The following is a 25706-nucleotide window of genomic DNA, read 5'->3' on the forward strand; positions in this document are numbered from 1 at the left end:
TAAACAAAAGGCAGGATAGTCCTACAGTAACCATCTTGAATGTTGGTATCCTAACATAACGATTCAATAATGACAGATCCGGAACTGGTCTGAAGGAATTGACCTTCTTTGGTACAAATGAAGAGATAAAATAAAACCCCAGCCCCTGTTCCAGAACTGGAACTGGCATAAATACTCCAGCCAACTCTAGATCTGAAACACATTACAGAAATGCTGAGCCTTTGCTGTGTTAACTGGGACACGGGAAAGAAAAGAATCTCTTAGCAGGAGGCCTTAACTTGAAGCCAATTCTGTACCTTTCTGAAACAATGTTTCTGAAACCAGAGATTAAGAACGGAATTGATCCAAATTTCTTTGAAGAAAACGTAATCTGCCCCATACCAGCTGAGCTGGAATAAGGGCCGCACCTTCATAGGTACTTAGGAGCTGGCTATAGGTTTCTATAAGGCTTGGATATATTCCAAACTGGAAATAGTTTCCAAACTGATACCGCTCCTGAGGATGAAGGATCAGGCTTTTGTTCCTTGTAAGGAAAGGAACTAAAATGATTATTTACCCTGGAAAGAAAGGGAAAGCAAAGATGACTTAGAAGACATGTCAGCATTCCAAGTTTAATCCATAAAGTTTCTCTAGCTAAAATAGCTAGAGACATATACCTGACATCAACTCTAATGATATCAAAAGATGGTATCATCAATAAAATTATTAGCATGTTATAGAATAATAATAATGCTATAAAATTATGATCTGTTACTTGTTGCTCTAAAGCTTCTAATCAAAAAGTTGAAGCTGCAGCAACATCCGCTAAAAATATAGCAGGTCTAAGAAGATTACCTGAACATAAGTAAGCTTTTCTTAGAAAGGATTCAATTTTCCTATCTAAAGGATCCTTAAATGAAGTACTATCTGCCGTAGGAATAGTAGTACATTAGCAGGAGTAGAGATAGCCCCATAACCTTAGGGATTTTTGTCTCAAAAAACTCTGTCAGATGGCACAGGATATAATTTGCTTAAACGTCTAGAAGGAGTAAATAAATTACCCAAATTATTCCATTCCCTGGAAATTACTTCAGAAATAGCATCAGGGAGATAAAACACTTCTGGAATAACTACAGGAGATTTAAAAACCTTATTTAAACGTTTACATTTAGAATCAAGAGGACCAGAATCCTCTATTTCTAATGCAAATAACACTTCTTTAAGTAAAGAACGAATAAATTCCATCTAGAACAAATACAAAGATTTATCAGCATCAACCTCTGAGACAGAAACCTCTGAACCAGAAGAACCATTATCAGTATCAGAATGATGATGTTCATTTAAAAATTCATCTGAAAAAAGAGAAGTTTTAAAAGACTTTTATGTATACTAGAAGGAGAAATAACAGACATAGCCTTCTTAATGGATTTAAAAAATAAAATCTCTTATGTTATCAGGAACACTCTGAAAATTAGATGTTGACGGAACAGCAACAGGTAATGTAACAGTACTAAAGGAAATTTTATCTGCATTAATAAGTTTGACATGACATGCAATACAAATAACAGCTGGAGAAACAGATACCAAAAGTTTATAGCAGATACACTTAGCTTGGTAGCTCCAGCACTGTGCAGTGACTTTCCTGAAGTAACTTCTGACTCAGTTGCAACGTGGAACATCTTGCAATATGTAAAAGAAAAAAACAACATATAAAGCAAAATTGATCAAATTCCTTAAATGACAGTTTCAGGAATGGGAAAAAATGCCAAAGAACAAGCTTCTAGCAACCAGAAGCAATAAAAAATGAGACTTAAATAATGTGGAGACAAAAGTGACGCCCATATTTTTTCGCGCCAAATAAGACGCCCACATTATTTGGCGCCTAAATGCTTTTTGGCGCCAAAAATGACGCCACATCCGGAACGCCGACATTTTTGGCGCAAAATAACGTCAAAGAATGACGCAACTTCCGGCGACACGTATGACGCCGGAAACGGAAATAGAATTTTTGCGCCAAAAAAGTCCGCGCCAAGAATGACGCAATAAAATGAAGCATTTTCAGCCCCCGCGAGCCTAACAGCCCACAGGGAAAAAGTCAAATTTTAAGGTAAAAAATGTTAAATTAAAATGCATTATCCCAAATATGAAACTGACTGTCTGAAAAATAAGGAAAGTTGAACATTCTGAGTCAAGGCAAATAAATGTTTGAATACATATATTTAGAACTTTTAAAAACAAAGTGCCCAACCATAGCTAGGAGTGTCACAGAAAATAAGACTTACTTACCCCAGGACACTCATCTACATATAGCAGATAGCCAAACCAGTACTGAAACGAGAATCATCAGAGGTAATGGTATATATAAGAGTATATCGTCGATCTGAAAAGGGAGGTAAGAGATGAATCTCTACGACCGATAACAGAGAACCTATGAAATAGACCCCTTAGAAGGAGATCACTGCATTCAAATAGGCAATACTCTCCTCACATCCCTCTGACATTCACTGCACGCTGAGAGGAAAACCGGGCTCCAACTTGCTGCGGAGCGCATATCAACGTAGAATCTAGCACAAACTTACTTCACCACCTCCATCGGAGGCAAAGTTTGTAAAACTGAATTGTGGGTGTGGTGAGGGGTGTATTTATAGGCATTTTAAGGTTTGGGAAACTTTGCCCCTCCTGGTAGGAATGTATATCCCATACGTCACTAGCTCATGGACTCTTGCTAATTACATGAAAGAAAGGAAAATTATGCTTACCTGATAAATTTATTTCTTTTACGATACGAGTCCACGGATTTCATCCTTACTTATGGGATATCGCCTCCTGGTCAGCAGAAGGCCAAGAGCTCCACAGCAGAGCTGCATAAATAGCTCCTCCCTTCCCTCCCACTCCAGTCATTTGACCAACGTTAGGAAAGAAAGGAAAAGCCAAAGCAGAGGTGACTGAAGTTTAACAAAAAATAAACACTTGTCTCAAGAAAAATTACAGGGTGGGCCGTGGACTCGTCATATCGTAAATAAATTTATCAGGTAAGCATAAATTTCCTTATGGAAAATAAGGTAAGGAGAATCACATTGTAATGCCGAAAGCTCAGAAACTTTGCGAGCAGAAGAAATAGCAACCAAAAATAAAACTTTCCAAGATAAACTTAACAATTTGGTCTAAAGCAATTGGTCTAAACACAGGCCGGATTCTAGTCAGGGCCTGACAAAAATATTGAACATCTGCCAGACGCTTGTGTAGCAAAATAGACAAAGCCGAAATATGTCCCTTTAAGGAACTTGCTGACAACCCTTTCTCCAATCCCTCTTGGAGAAAAGATAAAATCCTGGGAATCCTAACCCTACTCCATGAGTAGCCCTTGGATTCGCACAAATAAAGATATTTACGCCATATCTTATGGTAAAATTTTCTAGTAACAGGCTTGCGCACCTGAATCAAAGTATCAATGACCACATTCGAAAACCCTCGCTTAGATAAAAAGCGTTCAATCTCCAAGCAAGCAGTCAGCTGCAGAGAAATTAGATACGGATGATGGAAAGGTCCCTGAATGAGAAGGTCCTGCCTCAATGGAAGCTTCCACGGCAGCAGAGAGGACATGTCCAACAGATCGGCATACCAAGTCCTGCGCGGCCACGCGGGATCGATTAGAATCACCGAAGCATCATCCTGTTTGATCCGTGTAATCACCCGGGGAAGGAGAGCAAACTGTGGAAACACATAAGCTAGGTTGAACAACCAAGGCATCTATCAGTTCGGCCTGTGGATCCCTTGACCTGGATCTGTATCGCGGAAGCTTGGCATTCTGAGACACCATAAGATCCAATTCCGGTCTGCCCCACCGGCTGCAAAAACCTCCGGGTGGAGTTCCCATTCCCCCGGATGAAACTTGTTTTCTCACAAAATCCGCCTCCCAGTTGTCTACTCCTGGGATGTAGATTGACGACAGATAACAAGAGTGAGCCTCCGCCCACCGGATTATCTTGGATACTTCCGTGATCGCTAAGGAACTCCTTGTTCCTCCCTGATGATTGATGTAAGCCAAAGTCGTGATGTTTTTACATGTAAAGGAAGAAAAGACAGGCGCACAGGGCACAATTCAAGTGTAGAGTTTTATTGTACTGATGAGACACACAAATAAATAACACTTACTAGATTAAAATAAAAGTTCTGCATTGAGAGCATATGCTCTTGGGATTTTTGCAGCTCCTGTGGCACCAGGGAAATAGATGGTCCCTCTCCTCTCCGTTCCAAACAAGGACTGTTGGGCAGCGGTGTTCCGGATCCTGATGCCCAAGTCGTTGTCCCCCTGGTGCTGAACAGTACTCGTAACTGCTTTCCCTTTAATCCTTTTGCGGATGCCTGACGCGTTTCCCCCGACTCCGATCGGGCTTTATCAAAGGCTATGTGGATTTGAGTACTGTTCAGCACCAGGGGGACAACGACTTGGGCATCAGGATCCGGAACACCGCTGCCCAACAGTCCTTGTTTGGAACGGAGAGGGACCATCTATTTCCCTGGTGCCACAGGAGCTGCAAAAATCCCAAGAGCATATGCTCTCAATGCAGAACTTCTATTTTAATCTAGTAAGTGTTATTTATTTGTGTGTCTCATCAGTATAATAAAACTCTACACTTGAATTGTGCCCTGTGCGTCTGTCTTTTCTTCCTTTACATGTAAATACAACTGAGCCAAGACCAGTGGGATAACTGGCTGCGACCAGGCGGCACTCTAGCGGCACTCCAATCAAAATCCGATTGCTTCAAACTGAATATTTTTCCTGCATTAATTCAGGAACATCTATGGAATTCAGAAACATTCCCTGCCTTTAATATATAAGGTACTGTTTTCCCGCTAAAACCGCATTTCAGGATTTTAGAACTTTTAAAGACTCGAAAGCAATTTCTCTCTTGCTGCTATTTCATTTAAAGTCTTCAAAGCCTTTGGAACCTGTGTACAATATATGTTTAAATGCACAGCAAACAACAACAAGTGGGTTTTATGTGATTTCATTGTTTATATTACTATTATTATTTTTATAGTTGATATAACTTGTCATTATTTTATACTGAATTTTTAGATAGATTTTAATTATTTATAAAAATCTTTTTAACTGTTTGTAAAAGCAACCATATCCCCTATAAGTCACATTGTTTCCATGTGGTGACCACAGATAGCAATCCACATATTAGGGTTTTTTTATATCTTACTCATTGAGGAATAGCTGTTTTTGAGTCAGAACATAAGCGCATAAAATAACAGGTTTTTTGTTTTTAAAGTCGTGATGTTGTACGACTGAAAACGAATGAATTTGGCCAAAGCCAACTGAGGCCAAGCCTGAAGAGCATTGAATATTGCCCTCAACTCCAGAATATTGATTGGAAGTAGAGACTCTGCCCAAGTCCACACACCCTGAGCTTTCAAGGAATTCCAGACTGCACCCCATCCTAGTAGACTGGCGTCCGTTGTCACTATCACCCATGAGGGTCTGCGGAAGCACGTCCCTTGGGACAGATGCTCCAGCGACCACCAAAGAAGAGTCTCTTGCCTCCCGATCCAGATCTATCTGAGGAGACAATTTTGCATAATCTCCATTCCACTGACTGAGCATGCTCAGTTGCAGAGGTCTGAGATGAAAACGAGCAAACTGAATGATGTCCATTGCCGCCACCATCAATCGATTACCTCCATGCACTCTGACTTCCGTCAAAAAGATTTTCATGGATACCGAGTCTATTAGAGTTCCTAGGAAGGGAACCCTTGTCTGAGGAATTAGTGAACTAATTTCTAGTTTCGCCTTCCACCCGTGAGTCCTTAGAAAGACAAGAACCATGTCGGTATGAAACTTTGTCAGATAAGACGCCTGGAACAGAATATCGTCCAGATAAGTTGCCACTGATATACCCCGCTGCCTGAGAACCGCCAGCAGAGACCCTAGAACCTTCGTGAAGATCTTTGGTGCCGTGGCCAGTCCAAAAGGAATAGCCACGAACTGAAAATGTTTGTCCAGGTAGGCAAACCTCAGAAACACTGGTGATTATCCTTGTGGATAGGAATATGAAGATATGCATCCTTTAAGTCCACGGTAGATATATATTGACCCTCCTGGATCAATGGAAGAATTGTCCGAATAGTGTCCATCTTGTTTAGAATCTTGAGATCTAAAATGGGACGGAACTTTCCCTCTTTTTTGGGAACCACAAAAAGGTTTGAGTAAAATCCCTGCCCGTCTTGGAACGGAACAAATTACTCCCATAGTGGAGAGGTCTGTTACACAACATAAGAACGCCTCTTTATCTGGTCTACAGACAATCATGAAAGAAGAAACCTTCCCCTTGGGAAAGAATTTTTGAACTCCAACTGATACCCTTGAGAATTTCCAGGAATCCTGAATGTCTCTTTTCCAAGCCTGGGCAAAGAGAGAAAGTCTGCCCCCTACTAGATTCGGTCCCGGATCGGGGGCCACCCCTTCCTGCTGTCTTGGAAGCAGCAGCGGGCTTCTTGGGTTGTTTACCCTTGTTCCAAGACTGGTTGGGTCTCCAGACGGACTTGGCCTGTGCGAAATTCCCCTCCTTTGAAGCGGAAGAGGGGACTCCCTTGAAATTTCAAAAGGAACGAAAATTACCCCTCTGCTTAGATGTTTTATCCTGAGGTAGGAGATGACCCTTACCTCCCATAATATCAGAAATGATCTTTCAAGCCAGGCCCGATTTCCTCTAAAGAAGTCGGTCTTAAGATACTCTTTCCAAGGCATCAAACCAAAAGGCAGCTGCGACTGGTATAATGCAGGCCGTCTGTTGTAATAGAAACCCCTGATTAACAAATAACTTAAGACCCTCCAACTTTTTATCCATAGGGTCTTTGAAAGCACAACTGTCCTCAATAGGGAGAGTTGTACGCTTAGCCAGGGAAGAAAAAGCACCCTCCACCTTAGGAATCGTTTGCCAAGAGTCCCGAACGGTGTCAGGAAAAGGGTACATTTTCTTAAAATTAGGGGAAGGTGAGAACGGAATACCTGGTCTTTCCCATTCCTTGGAATTTCCGAAATTCTATTAGGAACTGGAAAAACATCAGAAGATGGAACTTCTAAATACTTGTCCATCTTACACAATTTTTCTGGAGGGACCACAATAGTCAGTCGTCCAGAGTCATCAAAACCTCCCGTAGTAATAAGCGGAGGTGTTCAAGCTTGAATCTGAAGGACATCACGTCCGAATCTGTCTGGGGTATTGCACTACCTGAGTCAGAGCCTCCCTACCCCCCCACCCTCAGAGCCCTGGGAGGGTACATTGGAGATTGCCATCAAAGAATCAGAAGTCGCATGGACCACTTGGGTTTCTTTTCCACTACGTTTGCCTGTAGTGCAGGCAACTTAGATAAGACTTCTGTAAGAGTGGATGACATAACTGCAACCATATCCTGCAGAGTAAATGAAGCAGACGCCGTTGAACATGGCATCCCCTGTGCAGGCGTTAAAGGCTGTGACACTTGGGGAGAAATGTGCGGTATACCCAGACTACCATCAGTCTGAGAACAGATATATCTTTATTAAAGAAAATCTGTTCTTTACACTGTAAAGCCCTTTCTATACATGAGGGACAAAGTGTAACCGGGGGTTCCACAATGGCATCTAAACATATGGCATGTGGTGTGTTCAAGATCATCCATGTTAAAGGGACAGTCAAGTCCAAAAAAACAACCTCATGATTTAAATAGGGCATGCAATTTTTAACAACTTCCCAATTTACTTTTATCACCAATTTTGCTTTGTTCTCTTGGTATTCTTAGTTGAAAGCTAAACCTAGGAGGTTCATATGCTAATTTCTAGACCTTGAAGACTCCCTCTAATCTGAATACATTTTGACCACTAGAGGGCATTAGTTCACATGTTTCATATAGATAACATTCAGCTCATGCACGTAAAGTGACCTAGGAGTGAGCACTGATTGGCTAAACTGCATGTCAAAAGAACTGAAATAAGGGGGCAGTCAGCAGAGGCTTAGATACAAGATAATTAGAGGTAAAACGTGTATTTTAACTGTTGGATATGCAAAACTGGGGAATGGGTAAAGGGATCATTTTTCTTTTTAAACAAATTCTGGTGTTGACTGTCCCTTTAAACAGAATGAAAGGCTACCTTGATCGTGTCTTTCACAATAAGTATAGAAAATAAAAAGCGTGTGCTACTGTACCTTTAAGAAGCAAAACAGTCCCAGCTTTTTAGCTAAGCGAAAATTGACAAAATACCCCTTGGAGTATAATATATATTAAATGTTTATACACAAACTTATTGTCACCTCGCAGTAGCTCTGCTGCGGCTCCTACCCAACTGACCAAGAAGCCTCCGCTAAATAACGGCGTGTCTAAGGATACTCTGGTTTATACTTCGGAACCGAAGAAACTATCCTTAGTAAGAACTGACTGTGCGGCTTTAGGCGCGAAAGATAGCCCCGCCCTTCAGCCTCCGTTCACCAGGTCCCCCTAGATATAGGATATGAAGTGAAATGTGCACATAAGCAGTGACTCGCCTGTTGCGTCAGCAATTGTGACTAACGCCGTTCCCAGTGCATCTAAGTTTATCTAATCTACCAAATGAGCTGGAAAGGTCTAACATGTTGGAATCCCTTTTGTAATAAAGACAGCCCACACATGCTACCCAGGGAAACCCTTACCGAGCCCTTCCCAAAATAAAAGGTATAGTACAGTCAAGTTCTGGGATATGTTGCAGCACCCCAGAAAAAAAAACAAAAAAAAAAAACGCACTTACCTCTATGCTGAGGAACAGCATATTAATCTTACAGTATCACGAGGTCCACTCTTCCTCCTGAGGTCCTGTAAGGTATAAGGGTCTTAGTCAATATTCGATGACTGCACAGAGAAGCAGCACAGTTGTGGGAGGCACAGTGAAACTAAAATCCACTAGTTCCCATAGCCAGTCAGCTATCTTCAGATGTTTCTCTGTAGAAAAATAGTACCATCGGCACCATATAAAATAAAAAAACTCTTGATAGAAGAATTCAAACACCTCACTTTACCTCTTCCTATCACTAACACAGGCAAAGAGAATGACTGGAATGGGAGGGAAGAGCTATTTATGCAGCTCTGCTGTGGAGCTCCTGCTGACCAGGAGGTGATATCCCATAAGTAAGGATTAAATCCGTGGACTCGCTCAGCAGGTTTAAGAGGTCCTCTCCCTCCCATAGCCCTGTGGATAATGATAAAGCCCGAGTAATCTTGCTTAGGTTATCAGGATAAGGGCAGCATAAATGTATGGGAGGCACAGTGAGAATGGTGTCCCACCAGTTCCCATTGCTCTAGAGACACCAATGCCCTACTGAAGAGACTGATATGGACTACAGCTACACCCTAGAACAAAGCAGCACAATCTTGTACTACTTAAGATTCTTCAGTCAAGAGTTTATTTTTAAAGACCTCACTTTACCACTTCCTATCTAATGTAGGCAAAGAATACCTGAAGTGGGAGGAGCTATTTAACAGCTTTGCTGTGGTGCTCTTTGCCTCCTCCTGCTGACCAGGAGGTGAATATCCCATTAGTAATTAAGATGATCCGTGGACTCGTGTCATAAAAAAGAAAAGCAGTTTTACTCAGTTTATTAGGCAGGTACTGAATAAACCCCTTATAGTCTGCCAGTAGGCATTTAGATGGTAACATTTACTTTAGGATTAATACAACACCTATGCAAAGTGACTGTGTAGGCTAGTACAATACACATTTTCAACTTTACCCATGCTTAGATACCCCCATATTAAAGCCTTACGTTACCCCCACTGATCATACATATGGGATCCTGCCCTTCCACAAAACATAGTAATGTTTGTCCAAATAGCCAACAATGTCCCTAACCTTAAGATCTACCATGTGTACCCCACCAGGTTAATGGGTCCAGATGCAAACTTGCCAGCAATATAACTTGTGACTAGTTTGCCCCACCATATACCTAGATGTCACATCTAATTGTATAACAGATACAGAGCAGCATATTAGGGCAAAAAGGTCTCTAACTTTATATTTCCCAATCATGGCACCATTTCCACACGTGCGTACCACCTAAACTATGTCAGGATCTACATTAGAGAATTCTATTGGCAAGCCTGGGGCTTGTGAAATGTCATGCACTGGGCACTACAGGATTTAAAGAACCCTTTTACACTGGTTAAATTGGCATGGAATAGCTATACATCACATAGCTCTGGGAGCCATGGAGTTAAATAATCCACAAACATGCTAAATAAAAAGGACAAAACTTGAGATATTAAATAAAGTTTTATGTATAGTAAGACTTGGCAATATACTTCATGATTTTGTCGTTTCAATATAATTTAGTGAGACTGCTCTTCCTGCTTTCTCAGCCCCTTCCAGTGGGTGTCCCAGCCTAAGTTCAACATCATTGCTTCTAAAGTCTTTTTAAAGTTTTTAAAAATGTTTTACACTGGATTTTTAGATCAGTGTCTGTGCATATTCTTCCTAGTAGCATCTATTGCATGCAGTTATATAAAAATTTGTATATACTATTTATTCCTTTAAATCTCAGGCCTAGAAAGGGAAACTGGAATTTCAAGATATGTAGCAGGGTCCTGCAAACGCACACATCAGGGATTCCCCATCAGCTTTACTCCAGATTTCAGATAAGTCACAAGACATATTGAGGACGACAGTGGAGTTGATATTTAGGATTTCATAGCACCATTTTTTCAAACAAGCAACATGGATAATACCTCAAAATTTTATTGAGATGTGCAAGTTCACCAGCACAAATGTACAATTAGATTTTTTTTCTAAAAAAAGTCACAGAAAAAAAACAAACATAAAAAGTGTCTCCCATGAGGAGACAAACTATATTAAACTATGATGGCAGAGGTTTAGCTGCGTCCGGTGTTAGGAAGCATGCTGGGCAGTGGAGAAGCACAGCTTCAGGGTGTAAGGGTAAGGTCCATCTGCAAGATAAGAGAGATCAATGCATCACGTATTTTCAAATAAAATGTTCAGAAACCATTGTAGCAACATTAATGAATACCTTACTGTATCAAATTAGGACTAAGCATATCAAATGTACTTCTTATCCCTAATATACATTCTCTTGGTATCCTTGGATGAAAATCATACCTAGGGTAGCCTTCTGAACAGCAATGCACTACTGCTAACTAGCTGTAATTGGTGGCTGTGCACAAGCCTCATTGGTTCACCCCATGTGTTCAGTTAGGTCAGAGTAGTGCATTGTTGCTCCAAAGATTACCAAGAGAATGATGGAAATGTAATCATTAATTGGAAAGTTATTAAACTATTCTAATTTGAATAAAAAAAGTTTGGTTTTATAGCACTTTAAAAGAAGCCACAAGTTATTTATACTAGATATGTGCATTCAGCTCTTTTCGGAACCTGATTAAATCTTAAGTAAAAATACACCAAGATCTGCATTTGCACAAATCTTAGTGTGTTAAACTTTTAAATCTGGCTTCAAAAAGAGCCGAACGCTGGGAGTGGCTGCCTTCTGAGGCAGTTTATACTTACTGGGATTCTTCATCTGGTGGTGATTAAGGAAGCTGAGAGTTTCAAGAGCATCACTCTTGTTTTCCCACTCCAGCAGACCAGAAGAACTCCGCTCACCTAAAAAAAAAAAAAAAAAAAAAAAAAAAAAAAAATTAAAAAAAAATTGTAGCCAGCAAAAGAAACGGTGTGAGGAAAAACACATCTGGCCACTAACAGCTTGCATGGAAGGGTTAGGACAAATACACTAATCTACTCACTCTTTCCAGAGAAAACTTTGATCGATGCAGGCTTCTTTGCTCCAAGCTCTTCACAAATCTGTAAAGACACAAAAACGTAAGTTAAAGGGACACTCAAGTCAAAATGAAACTTAGAGCAATTTTAAACAACTTTTTAATTTACTTCCATTAACAAAATCTACTCTTCGTTTGATGATCAGACTAAGTGCTTTTGCATTGTCTTATCTTGCATTTGTCGATTATGCAAATCTGTTTACTGGTCCTTTAATACATCACAAGCAAAACTACACATTAAGAGTAGATTACACAACCATCTTTCAGGCCGCTTACCTCCAAGAAGTTCTGTTCAGTCACCTCTGGGGGTGCATTGAAAAAGTGCAGCACGTTGCTTGGTTGTTGGATGCGGTTTTTGGCAGCCTGTTCTGGGGAGGAGAAACGATTGTTGCGGGAGCCGCTGAACACTTTGAAGCTGCAGGAGCCATCCTCAAGGCCATACGACTGTCCTGGTACAATGGATTGCTGCTTAGACACACTGAAAGAAAGGAAAGACCGCTTACTACAAGCGCCCTACCACACAGCGTTTGAGTGACCCTGAGCGCAAATATGGAGCAACTGGTGCCAGACACTGGAGAAGTAGTTAAACGAGTAGATGACAATCTTCAAGGGTGGAGTCAAATACAGAGCAGTTAAGAGACAGGTCAACAAGTGCCTTCAGAAAGCTAGAGAGCAACTACATTACTGAAAGGCTAGGTCTCTACTGCCCCCTCACATTCAAGCTCACACATCAAATGCATCATCCCCATTTACAAAAAAAAAAAAAAAAAAAAATATATATCACATGCAGCAACAAGACTAACATACCAAACGCTCAACTTCTGTCCAAACATGAAATTATTGTTCAGGTGAGTGAGTGCCCGATCAACAGCATATCCATCAGCCATTTCCACCATGGCAGCCCCTGGCTTACTCTTCATGAACTTCACCTGTAGGGGAGGAGGTCGGGGGGGGGGGGGGGGAAAGAAAAAAAAAAAAAAAAAAAAAAGTTAAAAAAAAAAAACTTGCTTCCAAGCCGAGAGGCCCTCAAGCCAACATAGAACCCATCTACCCCACTCACCTTCTCCAAATTGCCATAAAGACAGAAGACGTTAAACACACGGTCACAATTCATCTTGCTGGGATCCAGGCCATACACCATCAGAACAGGGCTTTCAGCGTGTGGGCCATACTCTGGGGGTGGAGGTGGCGGGTGTCCATACTGAGGAGTGTAGCGTGCAGGGCCACCTCCTCTGCGTGGAGCTCCAACTGGAGGAGGTCCCATCCTGCGACCTTCATAGTGTGGAGGTGGTGGACCATATGCTTCTTCATGATAATGACCATGGTAGGCTGCGTGAGGAGGACCCCCTGCTACAAAAATAAGACATGTTAAATGTAATATTACATTTAACTTATTTCTAACCTAAGAACCAATTATACTTTTTCGGAACATACTGCACTCATGACAAAATGGTTGGCAAACAGCGATGTATAAATATGATCTTTAGTAGGAAGTAGCTTGAGACTAATCCATTGTTAAAGGGACACTTTCATGATTCAGATAGAGCATGCATTAAGAGACTTGCCAATTTACTTCTATTATCAAATTGTGCACATCTTCAATACAGATGTTGAGGCAGGGTATACATATACTAGCCTATTTGGCTGTTCGCTATCACATGATACAAGGGGCCAGTAAACAGCAGGGGTATTTTATTTAGAGGTCCTTTAAGAGCAGAATCATTTAGTCTGCAACAGTTACACAAAGTAACGATAGTGCTGTTCTTACCATACTCTGCAGGATGATCTCCCAGTAATGGTGGGTTTCTCTGGCGCTTGTTGTTGGGGTTAGCAGCAGGGTCACCTATAAGCAGACATCAGAATGATCAAGCTGGTAGTGATAGTAAAAGACCATTATAAATCAGAAAAGGCTAGAAACCCTGCCGGCTGCCCAGAAGGGAGATTATGCTTGAGGTCTGTGTAGCAAGGTGTCAATTGCCAAAATTTACAGAGGTATTTTGTTTAATACAATTTTGTCTACACAATCACTCTAAACTATAAGCATATAAAAGCACAGATAACCCACCAGCCCCCAAACCACTAAGCATTAAAAAAAAAAAAAAAAAAAAAAAAACACAAGAGAAACTAAGCATTGTTTAAAGGGTTATTAAAGCCAAATTTTATTTCATGATTTAGAGAGAATGCAATTTTAAGCAACTTTTTATTTTCTTTGTTCTCTTGGTATCTATTTGATAAAGCAGGAATGCAGGTTGTCAGCCCATTTTTGACTCAACACCCTGGGTAGCGCTACATTTAGCCACCAATTGGCTAGCGCTACCCATTTGCTGAACCAAAAATGGGCTGGCTCATAAGCTTACATTCCTGCTTTTCCAATTAAAGATACCAACAGAACAATTAATAGGAGCACATTAGAAAGTCGCATGCTCTATCAGAATCTGAAAGAAAAAATAATTGGATTTCATATCCCTTTAAAAACACATTAAACCACCTTGCTTCACAGCCCCTTCCCACTTAGAGAATACCCAAAAGGAAAAGCAAAATTGTATATCAGATTTGAAGGGAAAGGTATCACAAAGATTGATAAAAGTTACTTACAGAAGAGCACAACGTCCCAAAAACATATCTGTATTTCTCTTACCATTGGATACCTCATGTGTGCGTAAGCAGAGCTCTGAAAGGTGACGCCCCGCCATACACACGCAGCGACCCTGCATCACATGGTTTTACACTGATCAGTTACATGGAAGGGCAAACAACAACAAATCTAAAAAATATATATATTCACGTGTTGCTAACGTGTTTCCGTGTTGTGTGCACTCCATGTACATGTTCTTGTAATGTGCGCTATTGCGCTGGTACTGTGTGCTTCCTGTTATGGCGCCCGCCTCCCCTCACAATGGAGGGGGCTGCAGGGAAGCCTGTCCTCCTTGATAAAAAGGAAAGTAAGGTATGTTCGGATCTTCTGAGCTTGGCGCATTGTGATTTTGGTGAGAAGACTGCTGTGGGATTGAGGCTCTCGTAGTGTTAATGTGGCATGTTCCGCCCAGTCTCTGCCTGCCGTGGCATGTTGAAACCCATTTCTGTACCTGTTACATGACTGTGTTGCTCAATTACATGCCTATAGCGTGTGGCTCAGTTTGCAGTGGCATGAATAAGCCCCGTTCTGTGCTTGTAACGTGTAATGTTGAGAGCGGTCACTGTACTTGTAACGTGCCTGCATCGTGTTGGGAGCGGTCTTTATACTTGTGGCATGTTGGGAGAAGCCTCTGTGCTGTGGCATGTTGAGAGCCCCCATTTCAGCGAGTTTCTCTTGGTCACCGTGTGTGACGTCTGCAGATGGCCTGTCATTGCTGCGATGAGTGTCTTCATGCTCACTACTCTGAGTGTTAGTTAAACAAATGTGTAGGCCAAGGCCAGTCTGTCCTGGACCCCAGGGGGGATTCGGGAAGTGTCCCATTAACGGGAGGCCCCTGAAAACAAAACTGCCACCTCTGGGGTCAGTTTGAGACACAGCGGGCAGCACTGAGCTGGCCTGTGCACAATGTCTTCTAGTATGTACCTTGGAAAAGAAATGTGTTATAGGCTAGTCGTGTAATGCCATCGCTTGATCTGGGTATAAGGCACAACAGGGGTCAAATAATTTGCACAACTCACATCGGCATGGGCTTAAAACTACTTAAGCAGTAGGAAATGACGTGCATTACATACTTCTGTTCCTTCAGATTTAGAAAGGGAACTGAGCACTGTTTATAATAAATGCCCTGTGGGGTCAGTGCCCAGTATGACAACCAGGAATCAGTGCAATGGCATTACAGAGCGTGGAGTGCCACTTAGGTGCTTTATATCAGGCTAGTGAAAGTCATGTATACATAGCAAAGAGTGAGACAGATTAATTACCTTGTCCGCTCAAGGCAGGGTTGGTGTAATCCCAGGTGTCCTGATCATTCTTGAAAACATTAAGTCTTGTGGGCTGGAAAACAAGAGAAAAAGTGAGCCAAAGAGAGAGAGCGAGAGAGAGAGCGAGAGAGAGAGCCAGAGAGAGAGCGAGAGAGAGAGCCAGAGAGAGAGCCAGAGAGAGAGCCAGAGAGAGAGCCAGAGAGAGAGCCAGAGAGAGAGCCAGAGAGAGAGCCAGAGAGAGAGCCAGAGAGAGAGCCAGAGAGAGAGCCAGAGAGAGAGCCAGAGAGAGAGCCAGAGAGAGAGCCAGAGAGAGAGCCAGAGAGAGAGCCAGAGAGAGAGACAGAGAGAGAGCCAGAGAGAGAGCCAGAGAGAGAGCCAGAGAGAGAGCCAGAGAGAGAGCCAGAGAGAGAGCCAGAGAGAGAGCCAGAGAGAGAGCCAGAGAGAGAGCCAGAGAGAGAGCCAGAGAGAGAGCCAGAGAGAGAGCCAGAGAGAGAGCCAGAGAGAGAGCCAGAGAGAGAGCCAGAGAGAGAGCCAGAGAGAGAGCCAGAGAGAGAGCCAGAGAGAGAGCCAGAGAGAGAGCCAGAGAGAGAGCCAGAGAGAGAGCCAGAGAGAGAGCCAGAGAGAGAGCCAGAGAGAGAGCCAGAGAGAGAGCCAGAGAGAGAGCCAGAGAGAGCCAGAGAGAGAGCCAGAGAGAGAGCCAGAGAGAGAGCCAGAGAGAGAGCCAGAGAGAGAGCCAGAGAGAGAGCCAGAGAGAGAGCCAGAGAGAGAGCCAGAGAGAGAGCCAGAGAGAGAGCCAGAGAGAGAGCCAGAGAGAGAGCCAGAGAGAGAGCCAGAGAGAGAGCCAGAGAGAGAGCCAGAGAGAGAGCCAGAGAGAGAGCCAGAGAGAGAGCCAGAGAGAGAGCCAGAGAGAGAGCCAGAGAGAGAGCCAGAGAGAGAGCCAGAGAGAGAGCCAGAGAGAGAGCCAGAGAGAGAGCCAGAGAGAGAGCCAGAGAGAGAGCCAGAGAGAGAGCCAGAGAGAGAGCCAGAGAGAGAGCCAGAGAGAGAGCCAGAGAGAGAGCCAGAGAGAGAGCCAGAGAGAGAGCCAGAGAGAGAGCCAGAGAGAGAGCCAGAGAGAGAGCCAGAGAGAGAGCCAGAGAGAGAGCCAGAGAGAGAGCCAGAGAGAGAGCCAGAGAGAGAGCCAGAGAGAGAGCCAGAGAGAGAGCCAGAGAGAGAGCCAGAGAGAGAGCCAGAGAGAGAGCCAGAGAGAGAGCCAGAGAGAGAGCCAGAGAGAGAGCCAGAGAGAGAGCCAGAGAGAGAGCCAGAGAGAGAGCCAGAGAGAGAGCCAGAGAGAGAGCCAGAGAGAGAGCCAGAGAGAGAGCCAGAGAGAGAGCCAGAGAGAGAGCCAGAGAGAGAGCCAGAGAGAGAGCCAGAGAGAGAGCCAGAGAGAGAGCCAGAGAGAGAGCCAGAGAGAGAGCCAGAGAGAGAGCCAGAGAGAGAGCCAGAGAGAGAGCCAGAGAGAGAGCCAGAGAGAGAGCCAGAGAGAGAGCCAGAGAGAGAGCCAGAGAGAGAGCCAGAGAGAGAGCCAGAGAGAGAGCCAGAGAGAGAGCCAGAGAGAGAGCCAGAGAGAGAGCCAGAGAGAGAGCCAGAGAGAGAGCCAGAGAGAGAGCCAGAGAGAGAGCCAGAGAGAGAGCCAGAGAGAGAGCCAGAGAGAGAGCCAGAGAGAGAGCCAGAGAGAGAGCCAGAGAGAGAGCCAGAGAGAGAGCCAGAGAGAGAGCCAGAGAGAGAGCCAGAGAGAGAGCCAGAGAGAGAGCCAGAGAGAGAGCCAGAGAGAGAGCCAGAGAGAGAGCCAGAGAGAGAGCCAGAGAGAGAGCCAGAGAGAGAGCCAGAGAGAGAGCCAGAGAGAGAGCCAGAGAGAGAGCCAGAGAGAGAGCCAGAGAGAGAGCCAGAGAGAGAGCCAGAGAGAGAGCCAGAGAGAGAGCCAGAGAGAGAGCCAGAGAGAGAGCCAGAGAGAGAGCCAGAGAGAGAGCCAGAGAGAGAGCCAGAGAGAGAGCCAGAGAGAGAGCCAGAGAGAGAGCCAGAGAGAGAGCCAGAGAGAGAGCCAGAGAGAGAGCCAGAGAGAGAGCCAGAGAGAGAGCCAGAGAGAGAGCCAGAGAGAGAGCCAGAGAGAGAGCCAGAGAGAGAGCCAGAGAGAGAGCCAGAGAGAGAGCCAGAGAGAGAGCCAGAGAGAGAGCCAGAGAGAGAGCCAGAGAGAGAGCCAGAGAGAGAGCCAGAGAGAGAGCCAGAGAGAGAGCCAGAGAGAGAGCCAGAGAGAGAGCCAGAGAGAGAGCCAGAGAGAGAGCCAGAGAGAGAGCCAGAGAGAGAGCCAGAGAGAGAGCCAGAGAGAGAGCCAGAGAGAGAGCCAGAGAGAGAGCCAGAGAGAGAGCCAGAGAGAGAGCCAGAGAGAGAGCCAGAGAGAGAGCCAGAGAGAGAGCCAGAGAGAGAGCCAGAGAGAGAGCCAGAGAGAGAGCCAGAGAGAGAGCCAGAGAGAGAGCCAGAGAGAGAGCCAGAGAGAGAGCCAGAGAGAGAGCCAGAGAGAGAGCCAGAGAGAGAGCCAGAGAGAGAGCCAGAGAGAGAGCCAGAGAGAGAGCCAGAGAGAGAGCCAGAGAGAGAGCCAGAGAGAGAGCCAGAGAGAGAGCCAGAGAGAGAGCCAGAGAGAGAGCCAGAGAGAGAGCCAGAGAGAGAGCCAGAGAGAGAGCCAGAGAGAGAGCCAGAGAGAGAGCCAGAGAGAGAGCCAGAGAGAGAGCCAGAGAGAGAGCCAGAGAGAGAGCCAGAGAGAGAGCCAGAGAGAGAGCCAGAGAGAGAGCCAGAGAGAGAGCCAGAGAGAGAGCCAGAGAGAGAGCCAGAGAGAGAGCCAGAGAGAGAGCCAGAGAGAGAGCCAGAGAGAGAGCCAGAGAGAGAGCCAGAGAGAGAGCCAGAGAGAGAGCCAGAGAGAGAGCCAGAGAGAGAGCCAGAGAGAGAGCCAGAGAGAGAGCCAGAGAGAGAGCCAGAGAGAGAGCCAGAGAGAGAGCCAGAGAGAGAGCCAGAGAGAGAGCCAGAGAGAGAGCCAGAGAGCGAGCCAGAGAGAGAGCCAGAGAGAGAGCCAGAGAGAGAGCCAGAGAGAGAGCCAGAGAGCGAGCCAGAGAGCGAGCCAGAGAGCGAGCCAGAGAGCGAGCCAGAGAGCGAGCCAGAGAGCGAGCCAGAGAGCGAGCCAGAGAGCGAGCCAGAGAGCGAGCCAGAGAGCGAGCCAGAGAGCGAGCCAGAGAGCGAGCCAGAGAGCGAGCCAGAGAGAGAGCGAGCCAGAGAGAGAGCGAGCCAGAGAGAGAGCGAGCCAGAGAGAGAGCGAGCCAGAGAGAGAGCGAGCCAGAGAGAGAGCGAGCCAGAGAGAGAGCGAGCCAGAGAGAGAGCGAGCCAGAGAGAGAGCGAGCCAGAGAGAGAGCGAGCCAGAGAGAGAGAGAGAGAGAGAGACAGAGAGAGCCAACAAGAGCGAGCCCAGCCTTACCTTAGCATACTCTATCTTGAGAGTGCAGCACCCAGAGTAGATGTCGGCTCCATTCAATGAAGCCTTTGCTCGCTGAGCACTTTGCACAGAATCAAATGTGGCAACTGTTAAGGAAAAAGCTTTTCCTACATGTAACACATGACAGCTTCACAAGAAACAAAAAAGGGATGACTGGAGTCCTTATAGGCAGAAGACAATGTTACCATTTAGAATATAATAATTATAGGGAATAGTTCAGCCTTTCACAAAGCTGTTTAGTGGCTCAGCCCTTGTTGGCTAAAGGCTATATCTGGAATTATTTAACCATTTGGGTGAACTGTCCCTTTAACTTAGATTTTCAGTTCTGTGCATTGTCCCTGTAGCATTTTCTAACTGTTGAATTCTCACAACAAAATAGTGAGTGGTCATATTTATGAAGTCCTTGAATTATACTTCTGCCTGGTCCAGCCCACAAGGGACACTGGTAGAAAAACTTTGCAATATACTTTATTTTGCCCCTTTAAATGTGAACACATGTAGATTTTCTAGTGGAAACTGGTACTGGAAACGCCCCCAGCAGGTTTCTCAACAGCTAACCCTGCTACATATACACAGCTATCTTATACACAAACTTTTCCCTAACTGGCTTTAACACCTAACACTGCAAAACAATGTACTGTATACATGACCATAGCTAGCCTTTGTAGACTGCCTCATCCATACAAGACAAGTGCTGGGTGGAGTTTAGCTACTGAAAAACAATTGCAGTAACCAAGACTTTTATAGACCAATGTTATTCTATAGCAATTCAGAGGTCTTGTAATTACAAAGTGTTAACTGTCCCTTTAAGGACAGAGCATTTGTATTGCTTTAATAGACTGACCATTACAAATTATATACTTTGTGCCATTGGGTTTTGGAATGCTTAAAGGGACACTGAACCCAAACTTTATTTTGCGATTCAGATAGAGCATGAGATTTTAAGCACCTTTCTAATTTACTCCTATTATCAAATTTTCTTAATTCTCTTGGTATCTTTATTTGAAATGCAAGAATGTAAGTTTCGATGCCAGCCCATTTTTGGTTAACAACCTGGGTTGTTCTTGCTGATTGGCGAATAAATTTATCCGCTAATAAAAGTCCTGTCAAAGTACTGGGAAAAAAATAAAAAATTAGATGCCTTCTTTTTCAAATAAAGATAGCAAGAGAAGAAAAAAAATTAATGAGTAAATTAGAAAGTTGCTTAAGATTTCATGCGCTGATTCAGGAAAGAAATTTTGGGTTCTGTGTGTCCCTTTAAGCTCTCATAAGATAAGCTCTAATAAAATGTTAGTTGAAAAACTAAATCAGACAAAAAGGATATTCAACCATTGCTTGGACACCGTTCTTCCTAAAGATAACGATGCGCTGGACAGGGCCACATGGGTTGCAGATGGTATACAGCACGTCCTGCAATGAGAAAAGAATGCAACATCAAGAGACTGCTCAAAAAGCCCCAGAATGAGTATAATACACACATTTATATTTTGTATCAACTGTACCGTTGTGATAGAGTATATTGGGTTGAGGATGGTGAAGAGAAGAACGTTGTTGACACCCCTGGAATCATCCCCTGAATCCACTGGACGAGAGATCTTCTGGCTGGTGGAATAGTTGACAAATGCTGGGTGTCCAGCAACATAGATCTGGTTGTCTGCGGCATAGTTAACAGCATTGCAGGCTCCCAGGATATCTTCATACTCTACTAGAGCCTGCCTTTTCTTGGGCATTACCACTACATAACTGTAAGAGGTTGCATGTTAGACTCCAAGCTAATGAAAACTTTACATTTTAATAATACCATGCCCACTATTAAACTGACAGTGTACTGAAAAGTATTACCCCTTATGCATTTCCAGTAAATAGATATGCCATATGTATAATACATTGATCCATTATATTGTATATGAAATAACGGACCTTGTTCTTTGACAAACCATTAAACTGGGCTGAGCTTGCAGGGAAGTCAGATGTTAGGTTAATATATGCTGTACACTCAAATGCTTCCTTATCTCTTTGGTCTGAATACAAAAGCCCAATGCTTTATTACTACAGTCTCCTACTTCCCACTGGGACTGTAATTTATGCTGTCTAAACAGATTTTCTATAGCCAATATGCAAGAGTAGACATTTTCAGCATAATTTAGGATATTGATCAAAAGCGGTCATGTCAAATACCAAAATTAAACAAGCTATTTATAAACCATTTAATTCACAACAGCTGGTAAAATGGATAATGAGGGAAAAAATTAAGTGGGTGAAATTTTCCAGTACACTGTCCCTTTAACAGACCGATGTCACCTCTCAAATATACCTGATGGTCCCGAACTCCTGAAGAGCTTCAACAAGGTCTGCTTCCAGCACGCCATCGATTAGTCCCCTCACATGGACCACCGGGGATGCCGGTGTCTTGTGAGGGTCCTCGTAGCCTTCCTGATGGAGACAAAGCTTAATGAGCATGGAACATTAACAGAAAACACCTCAAACTTTTAATATATTTAAGCGACAAACCCAAGCATAAAATAGTTATAAATGTTTAATGCATTATGTCCCTTTAGGTATAAGGTTAGACACATTTAACAAAATTAAACTTTCATGTTTCAGATTTTTTTTTAAAATTCCAGTTAACTTCCCATTATCGTAATGTGCAGTCTTTATATACAAACTTTCTGGGGCCCCAGCTCCTACTGAGCATGTGTAATTTTCACAGAATACATGTATATGCATTTCTGATTGTTGTCACATGATATAGTAGTGGTGGAAATAGTCATGTTTGGGGGGGGTCTACTCATTTGATTTTCATACAGTGCTATTGCATAGTCTTGATATTATTTTTATACTTTATTAAGCGCCAACATATTCCGCAGAGCTGTCCATGGATACAATTCATTTAGATAAAATACAAGACTTGTAAGATACAGGACAAAATTTACAAACACATACAGGAGGGATATCATGCATTTGTTGATTATGCAAATCTTCTGTATTTATTGGTCCTTTAAAAAGGACATGTAACTAAAAGTTTTTCCTTCATGAGTCAGAGAGAGCATACAATTTTAAACAACTTCTCAAATTAGTTCCGTTACCCAATTTGTTTATCTATATTGATATCCTTTGTTGAAAAGCATACCCAGGTAGGCTCATGAGCTAGATGTTTGGTGGATGCATAGATTTGCATCTCGCCTCTGGCTTACCAATGTGTTCAGCTAGCTTCAACTAGTGTCTTGCTGCTCCTTCAATAAAGGATACCAAGAAAAAAAAGATATATAGATATACCCACAAAATGCACTCAGGTCTTTCACAACAAAGTTACTTTATTCCTGTAACGTTTTCGGAGGTCTTGCTGATGAAGGAGGCAAGACCACACACACACTAAAAAATTTAGTATTTTGTTAATGAAATTGAAAAGTTGTTTTTAACCGCTGCTCTGAATCATGAACGTTACATTTTGACTTGAGTGTCCCTTTAAACAAATATCTTTTGCAGCTGTAGCCATATTAACACGCACCACACCAGCTAAAACCAGTGTTCTCCACAGAAAACTTTGCCAGTCAGGCAGCATTATGAAGTAGCCAGGTGGGGGCAGTGTACTATTTTATCATCTCATACGGTTTTTAGCTGCATTGACTGATAATATGTGCAAAACTAATCAATCACTTAATAGCACATTTTAAGTTAATATTGGCTGAAATTCTAGCTGGTGGTAAGTAAAATTGGCTGGATGGCGCGTCCTCTAAAAAAGTTTTGAGGAGAACACTATAAAACCCCTTTATTTAAATAAAAATATTGAATATCTAGGAAACCTACAGCCTCCATTAAACACAATTACTCCAGCATAGAAATAGTTATTTTAACAAAGAACTACAATTAGTATTGATGTGTTAAGTGGGTGATATTTTAAATGTTGTCCAAAAAATACTCCACGGATTTATTGACAAAAAGGACTGAACCAGATAAAACAACGGGGGGGGGGGGGGGGGGGGAAGAGAAACAAGGGCTGGACACGGGGGAGGGGGTGCACCTGGCAACAAGAGGAACCTAAACAGATGGGGTGGTTAGCGAGAAAGTAAATTAATCCATAATGGACGGGGGGGAGGTGCATGCTGGAACTAGGTTATCAAGGAGTCCTGAGAAGACAAGGCAGCTGGAGATACTATGGCAAGATTATGAATGGGGACAAAAGGTGTCGCAAGGGCAATAACACAGTTTGAGAAACAAAGAACATATATAAAAGCACTAGAATAAACACTAATTTAGAAGACTCAGATTTAGCACTCCGCTACTTGACTGTACGCATTCTAGAAATGTAAACCTATCCTATGTGTACCCAGCCACAAGAGGTTAGCGGGCTCTATAATCTGGCACTGAAAAGGACCCCAATGTCCACAGACAGTCCATAGGGATACTATACAGTGCAATCTTTAAATATACAGAGCATCAACACATGATTATACAACCAAGATGCTGTTTTACCAATGTTTACAGACAAATATTTTTCAAATAAAGCATGAAACTAACAGTCAGCAAAAAATGTGTCCAAAGAATAGGATTAAAATACCAACTTTCACCCCCTACCAAAACCCCAAGGGCCTAATCTTTTAGTTACCCAATAGATACAAAAAGGGGAGCAAATGGATCAATGGTCATGCTGGGAAATATTCTAGGACGCAAACAAAGATACATTTAATAAATACATAAACAAGAATATCCAGATAAAATGACCAAAACCGTGTTTATAAAATCACTCAGCCATGCAGTAAACAAATGTTATAATAAAAATTGCAGGGATGTGAGATAGTAATTGAGTTTGTGCTCATTTATTTTAAAAAAAATGGGGAGGGGGGGGGGGGAAGACTTATTTACAAACATTTGCTATAGGGGGTTTACAAAACCAATATACATATTACACAGTGCTCTCCCTGTGATCTATTTAGTAGGCACACCACCCAGCTAATTTATTGACTGCTCAGCTAAACTAAGCTAAAATCAGATAATATATTCCAAAAATCAACATTAAATAAACGTATGCTATATTTTGTAATTGATGTGCGTTGGATATTAAATATATATATTTTTAAATGATGTATATTTATATACATTGTATAAGCCATACACTTTTGCATCGGTACAGAGGAACCTCCTGAAGGTCCAGACCATTTACTACACCATATGCATAATACACGTATTGATCCCTCCATTAATATACAAACATATGCTAACTGCGTATACTGCTTTTCCTTAGCTTATAATTAAAGAAAGTACACTGGCAATCATAATGTTGCAAATAACCATTAAGATGATAAATATAGGAGGCGCGTGAGAACTATTCGTGCACAATCACGGTCGTCTATGGCGGCGGCGGCCGCCACCTCCACACGTGGATAAACGCACAACACACAAAATAATTCCTAAGATTTAGTAAGGTATTGCTTAAAATGCCCTGCATACGCACCGCTGTGGCCGCCACGCTTTCCTCGGTTCCGTCGGTTTTCTGTCGTTTTGGGGCTCGGCCCTCAGTCCCGTAATAATTTTGCCTGGCTCCAACTGCTGCAGCTGCCGCCATCTTCAGCGCTCCGCCGGGACTGTGGGCTCCCCAACATGGCGCCGGGGCTAAACCCGATACACCCCGCCCAATAGCAGCAAGTGGATAGGTCAGAAAAACTGCCACTCCTACAACTCAACCGCTTACTGGTTACAATATCACGTCAATCTAACACCTATGCGTTTAATTGGTTGGATCGCAAAGAGTAGGCGGTAAGGAGAGAAAAACGGTCATATTGTGGATTGGTTCAATGCCACGTCCTTCAACAAAGCGACGAACGCTTTAATTGAACCTATTGGCTAAACAATTCTCCCCTCCAACTATGATTGGCTGCAATTGTTAGGCGTTAAGGTGATGAAGAATCTGTCTGGCCGCCATCTTGTGGACTGCTCATAATGGCGGTTTACGAAAAAGCGTCTTAGAGAGTAATAACCAAACAAAAATATTTACATTCGGTGTTTCTCGTTTTCCTGACCGAACACTAATAACTTATTTAACTGTAACAACCTAATAACTAAGAAAACATAGACCTTTTTTGGCACATAATGAACAAAAGGTACATCACGCTTCATCTGATCTTTTCCCATTAATAATTATTTCACATAATTACAGAAATTAATATAGCCGAACACCAATCCTTTTTGCATTGTATTTCCTTAAAACCTTCACGTGCAGTCTGCTTCTATTTAATATAATCAGAAATATAATGGCGTCTTATCAAAATCACATATAGGGTTGTCAGGTGTCCAGTATTTTAGCAGACTGGCCAGGAAATCTTTACAATATTTTTAAAGTCCCCTGTTAGCTAAATGTAAAGGGATTTCTAGGCCTCTATGCAATACAAATATGGTTACAAAAGAGTTACACTGCATTTTCTATTCTATGTGTTACAGTAAGGCGACCAGATTTTTAAAATGAAATCCGGGGACCTTTTTTATTGACAAATGGTAAAAAAAACTATTATCATATTTT

General features: G+C 42.9%; 1 protein-coding gene and 1 non-coding gene across 2 annotated transcripts; both read right to left on the bottom strand.

Moving 5' to 3' along the window:
- Positions 1-10713: 10713 nt before the first annotated feature.
- On the bottom strand, positions 10714-24795 carry HNRNPL (heterogeneous nuclear ribonucleoprotein L). The gene is made up of 13 exons (XM_053721594.1): positions 24645-24795; positions 21507-21625; positions 20695-20935; positions 20515-20602; positions 19175-19269; positions 15679-15751; positions 13550-13624; positions 12842-13131; positions 12589-12710; positions 12058-12259; positions 11749-11806; positions 11513-11608; positions 10714-10938 (listed from the first exon to the last, which is right to left on the bottom strand). The coding sequence occupies exons 1-13, from the start codon at positions 24753-24755 to the stop codon at positions 10880-10882; spliced, it is 1629 nt and encodes a 542-aa protein (XP_053577569.1). The 5' UTR covers positions 24756-24795; the 3' UTR covers positions 10714-10879.
- On the bottom strand, positions 23512-23610 carry LOC128637122 (small nucleolar RNA SNORA35). The gene has a single exon (XR_008398986.1). It is a non-coding gene; the product is annotated as a small nucleolar RNA SNORA35 (small nucleolar RNA).
- Positions 24796-25706: the final 911 nt, after the last annotated feature.

The sequence above is a fragment of the Bombina bombina genome, chromosome 7 (assembly GCF_027579735.1).
Source record: "Bombina bombina isolate aBomBom1 chromosome 7, aBomBom1.pri, whole genome shotgun sequence".
Lineage (NCBI taxonomy): Eukaryota > Metazoa > Chordata > Amphibia > Anura > Bombinatoridae > Bombina > Bombina bombina.